We start from the raw sequence: 13,805 nt of genomic DNA, 5'->3' as shown, positions 1-13,805 counted from the left end.
ACTTTAGTAAAAATAATTCATATATGTACTATCAATATCTATGGTGCGATAAAGTTATTTTCTTCCTTTTGCAAAGGTAAACAATGAAAGTTTTTCAAAATAAAAGCATTAAAACGTAGTTTATCAGGAGGAATATAACAAAAAAATTTGTGAATTTTAGGACTGTTCCGCTTCGTAAAAACGTATGAAACGGGAAATTAATGTTTTTATAAGTGTATGTTCCGGGAAAGTAAACCATTGTAAGTATAGTACTTTCGGCGGGACCAAAATTAATCGGCGTATGTCACGGGAAAATATATGAAACGGGAACGTATCATCGAGGTTCTACTGTACACGTTTTGCCTCATATTAACACCGTTGGATTTGCACAATTTAAAAGTAATGAGGCCAAAAAATTACGGCATGTTTTAAGCTAGCGTGGTCATTGATTTAAAGTATCTAGCATTCTTTGCAACTAATTAAAAATATATATTAAATCATAAAACCATAGCTAGTCACTTTCTTCAGTGCCTATTTATTGAACCCGATTAAGATGGTAGTTTGTTTTATATTGCGCAGAAATATTTCTAACACCCATGTACATTAAGCCAATGTTTATTGTACCCCATCTCGAATATCAGCAGCAGTTCTGGTGAGAAGGTTAAAAAAAATTAGGGTTACTTTAGCTCATGCCTACCAGCATATGATAGTAATGAGTCATGTCATCAGCGATTCATGTGGTGTCCTGAATTTAATAAACAATAGAATTAAAGTCAGAAATTACATTTACAGGTTATATAATTTTCTTTGTTATTAGAAAAAATTACATTTATGCGTATTTAATCATATTAAACATTCAACAGAGCTTCTTTATTAATAACAGAATTATTTTTACATTGGAATTTTATTTTATTATGAGTCAGTTTTTTTTAATGTGTGATGTTATAGATAATAGGATCTTTAAATTTTCACCAAAAAAATTAGGAAATTATTTTTAAAATTACCAAAAAATATTTTTAGTAAAGCATATCAATTATGTCCTCGGTTATACAATTGAGTCAAATTCAAACACTCCTTCCCCCATGATGACTACCAGTGAACTAATACATACATACGTATGTACATACATACATACGTATTACGTACATACATACATATATTCCTACATACCTACATACTTAACGTACTAACCAACGTACTTACATACTACTACTACTTCTACTACTACCTCTACTACTATGCACATCTAGAGTCAGACTGAAGTAATGCGAAAGCGGTTTCCAGTCTGTCCCCCTTCCCCTGGCAGCAAGAGAGAGGTTATTTTTTAGTGGGTAAAAATCCCACACTACCAACATCTTCGTGGGTGTCTTTTTGAAGATTTTTCAACCTCTATAATAAGAAATAAATCAAATACTACTGCTTAGAACAAATATTACTTTAAAACCAATGTGATGTCATGGCAGCCACTTTTTATCTTCCTTATTAGATTCTATTATTGTCAGCTAGTGTGTGCTGTTACCATATTTGTTTATTTTTTACGCGTGTGCAGTATTACAATAGTGTCAATCGTCAGCTGTATCATCCACCGTGTTGTCGGCCATCAAAAGCTGCCATGTTGAAAATCTTTAAAAAAATTACCTATTAATTTATTGACTCAATCGATTCCTATCCTTGGTTCAGTTCTTGTCTAGTTATAAATGGTAACTTTAGCCTATAAATACTAATTTCATGAAATATTGCCACACTTTATATATATTTAATGTTTTATCATAAAAGGCAGTAGTCCTTGGATCAATCATATGTGAGATTATAATAAACTAAACAAACCTTTTACAAATATTATTTATTATGTATGTAAATTCTATTTTACTTACAGAGCACTTGCAGAAGTTAGCAATCCAGTATGCATTTAATTCTGGTATTGGCTTAAACTGACTAATCCTCAGCTACCAGCCGAATCCTTTTCCCCTATTTAGTAGTTTTATTCCAGGCAGAGTTTCTTGATACTGTTTAACTTCGTTGGAACCTTACCTCTTCCTAAATAAATTTTGGCATATGGCCAGAATTTAGGTTCTAAAATTAGGGCTCATCTGTAATTTTGAAAATTGTTTTAATCTAATTCTTCCTGTTTCTTCTATATTTTAAATTCATCAAAAAATTTGATGATTGTCATTTGAGGTAAGTGTACTTGAAGTGAGTGTTTATATCAGACTCGGACAGGCGCAAGATTTGCGTGAAGGAACAAAATGCGCAAGGATGCATGAAACGCAGACATGGACAGAGTTTTTGTGGAGTTGTAAGTGCATCTCCTTTAAAGTGCAACACGTCCTCTTCTCGTATGAATACACCAGTTTATGGCTAGGGAAAACGCTTGGCCTTTGACCAAGGAGGAGGTGGGAAGGATAGTTGGAGTGCAGGAAAGCAGGGAAGACTGGAATAGAATGAAGAATGAGTAATGGTGGAATGACAGAGAAAGATTAAGGCTGACCTGTCTGCCGGATGGAAGCAGATGATGATGATGATGATTACTACTCTTGAAATAACGTTCATCCAAGTCTGAAAATAAGGGATTAAAGGGTAGTGGTTTCAAAAATCAAACTGTTCGTTTTTGCTATGCAAATTTTAATCTCCAATTTCTTGTACATATAGTAAAACTATAAAATTGTAAAAACATTTTTATCACAGCCCTTGGTAAAAGAAAATAGTTTGTGTTTGCTTTTCATATATAATTATTGTTAAATGTCTTGCATAAATATTGTAATTAAGTATATGAGGAAATTTTTTCACAGCCCGTGGGAAAAGAAAGTAGTGCTCATGCATTGCATTACTTAAAAATAATTCCACTTTACATATGTTTATTGTGGTAACTTTTTTTGAAAAATAAGAGTAAAATATTTATAAATAAAATATCATAAAATTTGCAATACAAATATTGATTGTGCTCTTTGGTTAAAGAATCTCTTAAATGATTTGCACATTTTTAGCAGAGGCACATTTGACTGACTGGTTGTATTGCAGGGGCTATCTTACAGAACCCTGAAAGTAAACAACAATTCAAAGAATTTTTACAGTGTCATGAGCTTATAATCATTTTCATGTACCTAATTTTCAATAATGAATGTTATATTGTGTTTTCCCAAAGTATTTTTGATTCAGTTCTCTGCTTATTTAACTTCTATGTTGAGGCAAGTTTGCAACCTTTAATTTCCTGTTGTAGTCGGTCAGGTAAGGCTTTCTAGTTCTATATATAACGTTGTATAGAACAATTGTCACATGATTCAAGGACTGGCAGACCCAGACTCAACAAAGAATTGTAACATGAATATGAAAATGGCAAACCTGGTCATCTTAGAAGTTCAAAGTGGTAAAAGAATATCAGTGCATAATGTCGCAGAATGGAGCGTGTGTACAGTTTAAAAAATTTGCTTGCATTTTAGTGACTAAATTTTTGCATAAATCATATGTTTAGTGGTTTGAATGGTTGTAGATACACTTTTGAAAATTAAGTACAACTAACAAATAAAATTTTGAACTAACATCTGATATGCTTACTATTTGGCTTATGCAATAAACAATAATTTTCAAATAACTATATATTAATATATTATTTTTGAAATGAATATATATTAAGACAAACTATTTTTAAATGAAAAAAAAATATTTAGCTATAGTAAAGCAACTTTTAGACTTCATGCTGAGCACTACTTACTTAATTTACTATACAGAGATAAATATCACCACCACATAAATAAGTATCACTATACATAATTTTACCTTAGTTAAATAGGTACATTCTTTATATATATACTATATATATATTTTAAATTACTTCTATTTTGGTATAAAGCTTTTGATCAAAAATAAGAAACATATATTGGTAAAGATTATCACATGTTAAAACACAGTCTAAATATATTAAACAATTAAATTAAAATAAGACTGAATTTAAAAAAAAAGGCTAATAGCATAAATTAATTTTTTCCTGAAAATATAATCTTTAGGAAATAATTTTGGCAACAGTGTTCAATATTTTTTCTCATTCATAAAATAATTTTTTATAAAGGAGAGAAAATTTATGATAAAATTCTTCTTTGTGAAATACAAGTACTCATAGCACCATTAGTGTTTCCCTGAAGAAATTTAATTGAGATTCCTGAGTGAAATAATGCGCGTGCTGTGCCAGCAGATCAGTAGTGAAGGCACTGGTCGCGAGAGGCCCTGCTGTGGTCTCGCAGCCGAAGTATTGGTGCGCGAACTGTAGAGCAGGGGGAGTGTGTCCTGAAGGTTTCGCGGATGTGACGTCTGCGGGCAGCGCGGAGGGGCCCCCTACCGGCCCTGGATGCCGTAGTTGATGTATCTTTCGCACCAATCCAGCACCTGCTCCTCGTTGCTGCAGCACATCGGAATCACCAGTTTCGACTGTGTCATCTTGGCGCACCGCTGGCACACCACATTGATCTCGTCCTGCAACCAGAAAAAAAAAAACACTATGTTGAATTTGCGCTGTAAGCCAGTGTGCAGTTTACATTGATTAGTACTACTCAGGTACTGGAAATATGTTTAGAAAATGTGATTTGCAATGGCATTGTCAAGTTTGTTATATATTTTTAGTAACATTTTTGTATTTCAAACACTTTTTGGGAGGATAACTTTTATCAGTTAACATTTATTGCAGCTACAGTGCAATATTACACTTAGTATTTTAGTGTTATATTTGTATTAAAGAGATTTTGATAAAATATTTTCAAAAAATGTTCTGGTTCCGGACCCCAGAACCACCTGGTTGGAGACTATCAAATTCAAAGTCCTAAGTAAGGGGGGAGGGGAGGAAGGGGGGCGATTGTTTAAGGGGATCGAGGGACTGCACCGTAGTCATTGGGGTATGGGTTCCCTGATGCCACTGGCGGGCGCCTAGGGGAGCTGGAAAGGGGGGGGGGGGGAGCTCGTCATGTTCGGACCGCGTGCGGGCGCCGGGTCGGGCGAAGTCCGCGCTCGAGTTACCAGACCTCGCGACGAGGCAGTTCTCCGCCCGGCGACACTTGATCCCGCCCCGGGGCCTCGCCCTCTCGCCTCGCCCCCTCGCGCGTCATCCGCCCACGAGGCGGGCCGACAAACACGCCTCGGACACGCCGTCTTGCGTGCGTGCGTCGTTTCCTTGTCGCAACTGTCCTGTTGCTGTAGCTGTCCGTGTACACGGCATTTGGTGGGAGTGATTTCCGAGAACGGTACGGAAGTCAAGGAACGGGGATGTGTTAACAACCACCGTGGTGCCAACTGTGACGGATGACGCGAACAAAAGTTCACAAAGACAAAGGGCAACACTATATAGCATTATCTGTTTAGTGAATTTTAACCAGATGGGCAGTATTTTAATAAAACTCCTTTTCGAAAATCAGGTTCAAATCTGTTTTTTTTTTTATCGGAGTCGTTTACGTTTAGGGTTCAGGCAGAGAATTCTAGCGGCGGCGCAGAAAGTGTGTGTGTGATATACATCAAATAATTTTGGTATTTGAAAACTGAATGTTTTATTTATGTAGTTTATTTATCACGCTTGGCATTATTTTCAATGATTCTACGTTAAATTACGTGTTCGATTTTCGTGTTATAAGTTTATTTGCAACATGAACAACTTGAAAGCACGTGAGTTTGCTTGTTACCGAAATTAGATGATTTCACATCACTCGGCGAGTTCTGAAGGACTAGCTCACGTTTTCTTTATTGTATGACGACTTGTACCCTCCAACCCCTTCCTAACCGTTTTAAACTATATACGCTCTTGCTCATGGATGTGTGTGAGTAAATATGAATATGAATACACACACAGACTCATAGGTGAGCAAGATGTCCCTGTCCATAGGTCAGCGAGTGTCGATTACACAGGACGAGAGAATCTCGTTTATTCTCGTTCAAGAGGCTCCCTCCCCACGAGGTTATATTTTTATTGTTGAATAACGTCGCTCTAAACATTTCGTGATTCAGTTGTTGAGATCTCAACGACCAAGCAAAGCACAAGTAATGGAAAGTAATAATTAGGAAAGTGATGTAGGGACGGCTCGCACACGCCACTGGCTCTACAGTACCTACACGGACAAGCGTTTGTTGTTCGCCAACACGACTCTACATCGGTTCAATTAACCGATGTCCTCCCCCACCGATTCAGCTGTTACCACGTGCACACCAAGCGTACACGAACCTCGTGGACCAAATGTATCCCACAGGGGAATGCACTTCGCCCGTTGATGCAAGTCGTGCTTCTAGCATACGTGGTGCTTTTAAAATAACGTGCACAGAGGTTTTTTTTTTTTTTTAGGTGATTAGTGGCCTACAGCCCATAGGGTAACGTGTCCTTATTCGAAGCGTTCCTTATCATTATTATCAATCAGATCTCTGTATGAAAGTTAACACCCATGCCTCACCCGGGACTCGAACCCAGAACCCCTCGCACCGCAAGCTGGTGTGCATCCGACTGCGCTACGGAGGTCGGCGTGCACAGAGTGAGTAGTAGAAACTCCTGATTCTGGTATCATATACCATGGAAATATGTCAGTAAAAAATGTAAATTTTCGTTCCTTACAAATCTTGAATCTCCGAAAGTCCTCACCGATTGCTTTGAAATTTTGAACACAACGTTGCACTCGAATACGCGCGTGTTTTTATGTACCTATGTGACAGGTAAAAATATATGAATTTTTTTCTTCTCGTCTTCTGTTTTGTAAAGATAAAGATATAAATAGGAAGATACAGACACAGAGATACATATAGATAGAGAGGAAAATAAAGAGATATATAGAAAGATTAAGCGAGGGGTATAAAGAGAGATGAAGAGATAGATAGATAGGGATATAGGTTGAGATATCTGGGACATGCCTTTAAAGAAATACCCAGAAAGTTAATAAAAAAAAAAGTTTCGAAATCTTAATGATATTGATGAACAAAGAATCGGATTATCTTCTGTTTTTACAGCATTTATTTCGCTGTATCAACACCACACAAAAAAATGCACTTGCTTCCTCCAAAATCCATTTTTCAACCAGCGATTGCGAGTGTGGCGGAGTGGCGCGCCACTCTCCCGTGCTGTGGCTCATTTTGAGTGGTGCGGGGTGAACTTGGAGTATTTACATATTCTTCCGTCTCATATACTGTTATTTAACAGTTTCAAACAACTTTTGGCGAAAGAAAGGTTACCACTTGAATTATAGTACTTAATTTAACATACACCACAAAATAAAATTTAAAAAAAATGTTGTCTGTAAAGTCGGTTTACGGACGATAGTTTAACGTGACAACGTCATAACAAAACATTGATGAAATGATTGCATACTTTTATGAACAAAATTGAATAATTTAATTTTTTAGTCAATTGTAGCATAACCAATTATTACTGCACTCGCCGACAGCGTAACGGAACACAGCGTAACGAAACAATGAGCGTAACGGAACTATGAGAGTAACGGAAAAATGTGCGTAACGGGACACTTTTTCGTGCGTGCAGCCGGCGTTCATCGATTTATTAGACGTCACGTCAAAAATGAAATTTGGGCTCCGAAGGACTATCCCTCTCTACCGGAACCGCGCAAGACAAATGTCGTGTAGTCTTCAAAGTAGCGCTGTACTGTGTCTCGTGAAGTACAGGCATCCGCGGCAGATGATAAAAAGGCGACCAGATTCAGTTTATAGAACCGCGGTTACGAAAATGGCGGCACATTGCGACGTCATGTCTCATAGCAAGTGTACTTTGGACTGTATATTTTAAACACTGATATTAAATGAAAACAAGTATCTAGGTTCTTGTATCAACTCGTGTCGCCGGAGATAAAGGTCAGAAAAAAAATATATCAATAATTTCGGTGTAATTTGTAGCTACATGGTATAAGCTTGTGTCTGAATGATGGCTTTAAATTAATGTCATATTTGTTTATTTAAAGTTGACATTTTGGTTATTACTTCAGACTCGTTACTCGACTTATATACTCCATACACACGCGTGTTCAGGAGCATAATGCAGAATTTAATTTCGCAGGGGAAGGAGGGTTAGATAGAACCATTTTGTCCGCTGTTTGCTTTCAAATTTTTTTCAATGGGCGTATTGGATTTTGGTAGTTTTTTTTTTTTTTTTTTTTAAAGGATTTTGGAGGGGAGGGGATATATCAGTCTACCAGACGTTATACCCCATTCCATTCATTCATTCCGTTTCTTTTATCGATAAGAAATAGTTTTGGCATCGCATAATTGATGACTTCGGGTGAAAATAATGGCAACATGCTGAGGAATGTGTACACAATGCAGTTAAATGTTTGGGAAAATCAGCAACAACTGTGGAGTGTAAGTTGATCTGGTCGAGTTCGGACTCGATCTGACATTGCACATGGGCGTCGCAAGGATATATTTTTTTTTGGGGGGACTGCAGTTGATTTAGTTGTTTGAGGAATATCCATCCCCTGGAAAAAAAAAGCGGGGGGTCCGGGGGTCCTCCCCCGGGAAAATTTGGAGTTTGAAGGTGAAAAAAGGTGGTTTTTAGGCGTTTTTCTTTCCTAAATATTCTAATTATAGTTGGTTGCAATATATAATTTATTTTTTATAAAAAATATTTTCAGAGAATAAATTTGTAAAAACGCAGTTAACATATCTGCTGGTGCTATATCCACACAAAATCATTAATTTAAACATCAGGAGAAACTACGAAACTACGAAACTAAATATATAATTGGAGGGGACGAAATTGATGACTTTTATTATTAGGGGGGGGACGTGTCCCCCCCGACTCCCCCTGGTTTGACGCCCATGCATTGCGGGCAGCTTGTCGAAGTGGACTCACGTTCATCTTGCAGTAGTCGATGTCGTCGGGCGGGAACTCTGCCTGGTAGCTGGGCCGACCGCTCGTCTGCTGGGCCAGCAGCAGAAGCAGCAGCATCGCGAGCAGCATGCAGCACTTCTCCACCTGCGACAACCCCCGCGTGATCGCCTTCCGACAGCCACTCCTGCCGACTCCCCGCACTCACACCTCTAGCGCGTTCACGTTAACCGGAGCTCACCATACCTACACGCGACGATATCTATGGTCCGTCTCACGCTCAAGGGGAGGTAGCCTAAGGCTGGGTTCACAATTGAAAAAATAACAGTAACAGTAACAGTAGGTCATGTGCATAGGATATGAACGCCATGTTTCCTAACCTAACGATTCACAATAGCAGAAAGTTGGTCGTGTGCATGGGAGCGAGGTCGTGCGCAAATCTTGAATAATGATAGGAAATTAAATCTTAAATTGTTACCACTACTTGCATTACTCATTAGAAGATTTGGGTTTCTAGGTTAGCAGGTGCAAAAATGGGGAAAAGTTATGAAACAAACTGCAATAATTTTCGAATCAAGTATAGCCCTACGCTTACGTAAACTTCAGTTTTAAAAAATGCAACATTAAATAACTTTCAAATTCGATCTGCCCCTTTAATCCAAAATAATTAATTAAAAAACGTAACAGTCGTATACTTGTTTTCGCGCTACTTATACTGCATTCGCTTGGAATATTTTAAGCTACTTGAAATGAGAATAAAAGTTTTGATGGTCTTAAATTAACGCCTGAAATTTATAATTACATGTTTACAAGTGTAAGCGGCTTATAACAGACTCAAAGATTTGTTTGTTAATATCTGTCTATAATTGACCTTTAAGCAAATATATATTGGTTATCAACCAGAGAGCTTGAATAATGATAGGAATTTTTAATTTTAAATTGTTACCAACTGTTAGTTTCTTTTTAAGATGACTTTCTTCAATTATACTTCAACAATTAACGTAAATAGAACACTTTTAATGGTAATTTTATTAGATTAACTGTGGGTAGGTACATGACCAAATGTTAACATAAACATTTTAGCGTTGTTGAACAGAAATTTGTATTGATTCTTCCATCTTCTTTGAAAGTAAACTTTACTTTGTTATATAAGAAAACCTATTCGTGCAACTATATTTGTGACAATTTTAACTGTACGTGTGATGAAATTCGTGAAATTTTGCGAATTGAATATTAGATACAATGTTCTTTTCTTGTTAGCAGTTGTGATTCCAGATACAGTGTTGGTGATAACTGGAAGATTGTGCATAATAACAACAGAACATATACAATTTCAAACATTTATTGTAAGGTTGTGTTTGATCCAATTGTTAATAAAATTGACTCAACCAGCACAATTTCGTTCGGTTGGAAAAAAAATAAAACTATCTCGTTGTCCCTCTTGGGGGCAACAAAGGACATATGTCATTTTTATTTTTATATTGCCTTTTTTTATCCTGTGAAAAGTTTATTGCATGGTGCGCGTGCATCGTAAAAATTCACTATTATCATTTTTTTTAATAATGCGTCTAAAAAATGTATAGCTTCAAAAACACCACCATTCTTTTTTTCTCGCACCCCTAAAACAATTTTTTGTACTTTTTAACAAAATTAAGCACACATTGCGTTTAAATTAAGGAGGAAATTTTGTATTTCTCGATGAAAATTTGCACGCATAGCATTCAAAAACAAGAAGAGAAATACCGTTAAACAAACAATTTAGGAAAACGTGTAAGGTCACTGCCTACATGAGATTTTGGAAAACAACTCCATCCCCCTTTTTCATCCCTTAAAGCAGAATGTTGGTACAAATAAATAAAATTAAGCAATATTAGTGTTAAAAACAAGAGAAATTTTACTGCTTTATCTGATTTCAAATAGCCAGCCCCTCTTCCTGTCCACACGAGGTTACGAAAACCACCCCGTCCCCCTTGCCCATTTAATCAGAATATTTGTATTTTTTATGAAATTTTGTACACTTGGCGCTAAAAAAAAGAATATGTGCAATTAAAAATAAATTCTTCTATCCCTTTGTTTAATGAGTTTTAGAAAAACCACTCCTCATTCCCCTTACTTACCCTAAAGCAATATTATGGTACTTCTTGAAGAATTTGTGGAAAATCGGCGTTCAAGTTAAGAGAAAAATTATCTGTGTGTTTTCATTAAAATTTATCCTCATAAAATTATCCATATGAGATTTCAAAGACCACCACCTTCTGCCTTTCCCAACTCTTAAAGTACAATATTGGTACAACTTGGTAACATCATGCATCATGCACACTTGACGGCCATAAGAGGAGTAAAATTACTATTTATATCTGATTTTCATAAAAAAAAAAGATTGAATGAATACATTACATTTCCAAAAACTACCTATATACTTTTCCCACTCCTTTATGGAAAATTTTTCATTCCTTGATGAAATTTTCCTCACTTTATGATAAAAAAATAATATTACTGTTAACCCTTCTTCCTGGTTATATGAAATTTAAAAATAACTACCATCACACCCCTTTACTACCCCGTAAAGCAGATTTTTAGTTGTCCTTGATGAAATTTTGAACAGTTCACGTAAAAACGGGGGAATTTATCGTCAACATCCAACTTAAGAAAACGAATTTCACTGATAAAATGAGATTCCAAAAAAATAACCTTTCACTTTATTACACTTTTAAGAAGTATTTTGGCCCTCCTAGAAGAAATTTTGCACATTTGACTTTAAAAAAGAGAAGAATATCACAATCTACATCTGATTTTAACAAAAAAAAATTAATTGAATACATGAGAGTTTGAAACACTACTTTACTTCCACTCCCACCTCCTCCCTTCCACGCTACTCTTTTCTACCACTTAAATCCGAATTTGGGCAACTCGTGATGCAATTTGGCACACTGGACGTTCAAATTACAAAGAAATTTATTATCTACATCCGATTTCGGAAAGAAAAAAAAAATCCCCCTTCATACGCCGCGTCCAAAACTACGTAAAAGTGAGTGATGGATAATGTCGCGACCACGAGATGGTGAAGAAAACGGGGTGCATACCGTCGAAAACAGAGCGAGAATGAGCTACAAAAAATTAAATGAACTGTCGCGGTGGACGAGTCATTACTAGAGACCTGCAAAATTCGCGGTTTCGATGGCCTTCTGGATAGACTGCACATACCCTAGTACACTCGGGCAAATAACGCAAGTTCATTGGCTGCCGACTTGTAAGTCGTCTCAGCTGGTTTGTCTTTGATTCGATCCTTCTTTGGCTGAGGGTTTATAAATGGTTGAGATTCGTCCAGATGAACAATAAGCCAATAGCAGAATCATCTAAGAGGTATATGTGTTTGAATTCTAGCCTATCACCTAATGAATCCGCGAATTTTGCAGGTCTCTAGTCATGAGTTTCCAGCTGAGTGTCTGTGCGGATACGAACGTACTTCATGGGGTAAATGTGACTTTTCCCAGTGGGGCTTGGAGAGATGTCGCGAGCTGTTTTGAAAGGCTTGTTTCTGGTTCCGAGGACTAGACTCCGGGTGCTGGTGAAGCGAGGAGTACCTTGCAGACGGAAGAGCGCGGAGCCTCCATGTCTGTGCGGCTGGCTGGCGTGGCGGGCGACTGGGGCAGTCTCGCGACCCGGCGGGCTTATGTACCAGCGAGTGGTGTTGCGCAAGACGGCGCGTGGCCGGCCCCGTGGTCCCATCGCCTTCAAGACGTCATGAGAACAGAACAAACATCACCAAGAATATTAAAAAAAAAAAAAAAATAGAGTAGTTGAACTTATGCACGCGCGTTAGAAGTGATGCTTACTTGGCGTGATAAAAAAATAAACTTACTTTAAGTTTGCATGCAGATAATCAACAGAAAAAAAATTCAAATTCAAATAAATACATATATAATGTGCTAGCGACCCGCCCCGACTTCGTACGGGTGCAATGCTGATACTAAATATACCACAGAATGTCTTTATATACAACGTTCACAGCTTTTTTTGTCATTAGACAATACAAAAATGTTTTCTTTAGAGGTTATATTTGAAAGAGCGACACATGATTGGCCATGTGAAAAACACTCAACGCTCAAATCTAAGCCCGCAACGTTGAAAGTTTGACCTTTTTAAGGTACTGTAGAACATTATTTTGATCTATCTTGTAGGGTTCAGCCAGCGTTGGCAATGTAAGCGCAAAACATGTGTTTATTTACGACATCACATTAGAAACCTCTAAAATTATCAGTGTTTCTCGCCTATATTATGCATAACTACATAGTATAAAACAAAGTCGCTTCCCGTTATCTGTCTGTCCCTATGTATGCTTAGATTTTTAAAAATACGCAACGGATTTTGATGCGGTTTTTTTAAAATAGATAGAGTGATTCAATTATCAGTATATTATGCATGTATTATACATATACACCTTCCTCTTGAAGCATTCTATCTATTATAAAAATACCGCATCAAAATCCGTTGCGTAGTTTTAAAGATCTAAGCATACATAGGGACAGACAGACAGCGGGAAGTGACTTTGTTTTATACTAGGTATAATGTATATAATAAAAGAGCAAACATCCTGTAGCTAGATTACATCCTCTACGAGAAGAGCCACCGAGAAACTCACGAGGGAAACCCATAGAGGTTGTATTCGAGCTACCGGATGTTTGCTCGCCAAGGAAGTCAGTGCGCCGAGGGAAGGGTGGAGTGAGGGGTATGCAAGAAGCGGGACGAGTGGCCAAATCCGCCACGTTCGTCTCTTGCGCGAAGAACGAAAAAAAAAAATAATCTTCTTGTAGTTGTTATTTGGCAGTTTATTTCGATTCGTCATTGCGATAGGACTTCATCCTAGCCGCGACCTTCAGTCTTACGTCTCGCCGGTCTATAGTTCACCGTCCATTCCGAAGACTTGACAGCGCAGTTCTCCACAATTCCTGTCTCTCCTAGCCCTCACTTGCTGTCTGCGGGTGAGAGACGTGTAGCAAAGTGAGGCATGTATCGATAAAACTATTTTTTCATA

The 13,805-nt window shown here is 37.3% G+C and overlaps 1 protein-coding gene across 1 annotated transcript; it reads right to left on the bottom strand.

Moving 5' to 3' along the window:
• Positions 1 to 2,583: 2,583 nt before the first annotated feature.
• LOC134541929 (uncharacterized) lies at positions 2,584 to 12,404 on the bottom strand. The gene is made up of 3 exons (XM_063385681.1): positions 12,355 to 12,404; positions 8,795 to 8,917; positions 2,584 to 4,443 (listed from the first exon to the last, which is right to left on the bottom strand). The coding sequence occupies exons 1-3, from the start codon at positions 12,382 to 12,384 to the stop codon at positions 4,306 to 4,308; spliced, it is 291 nt and encodes a 96-aa protein (XP_063241751.1). The 5' UTR covers positions 12,385 to 12,404; the 3' UTR covers positions 2,584 to 4,305.
• Positions 12,405 to 13,805: the final 1,401 nt, after the last annotated feature.

Source organism: Bacillus rossius (assembly GCF_032445375.1).
Source record: "Bacillus rossius redtenbacheri isolate Brsri chromosome 4 unlocalized genomic scaffold, Brsri_v3 Brsri_v3_scf4_2, whole genome shotgun sequence".
NCBI classification, from domain to species: domain Eukaryota; kingdom Metazoa; phylum Arthropoda; class Insecta; order Phasmatodea; family Bacillidae; genus Bacillus; species Bacillus rossius.
Note: the sequence above shows the minus strand (reverse complement) of the source record. Positions and strands in the feature narration are given on the sequence as shown.

Coding starts and splice junctions, on each gene's coding strand:
- LOC134541929 (XM_063385681.1), bottom strand. CDS start 12,384: ATGGAGGCTCCGCGCTCTTCCGTCTGCAAG. Junction 8,918..12,354: donor CGCGCTCTTCCGTCTGCAAG/GTACTCCTCGCT, acceptor GGGTTGTCGCAG/GTGGAGAAGTGCTGCATGCT. Junction 4,444..8,794: donor TCGACTACTGCAAGATGAAC/GTGAGTCCACTT, acceptor TTCTGGTTGCAG/GACGAGATCAATGTGGTGTG.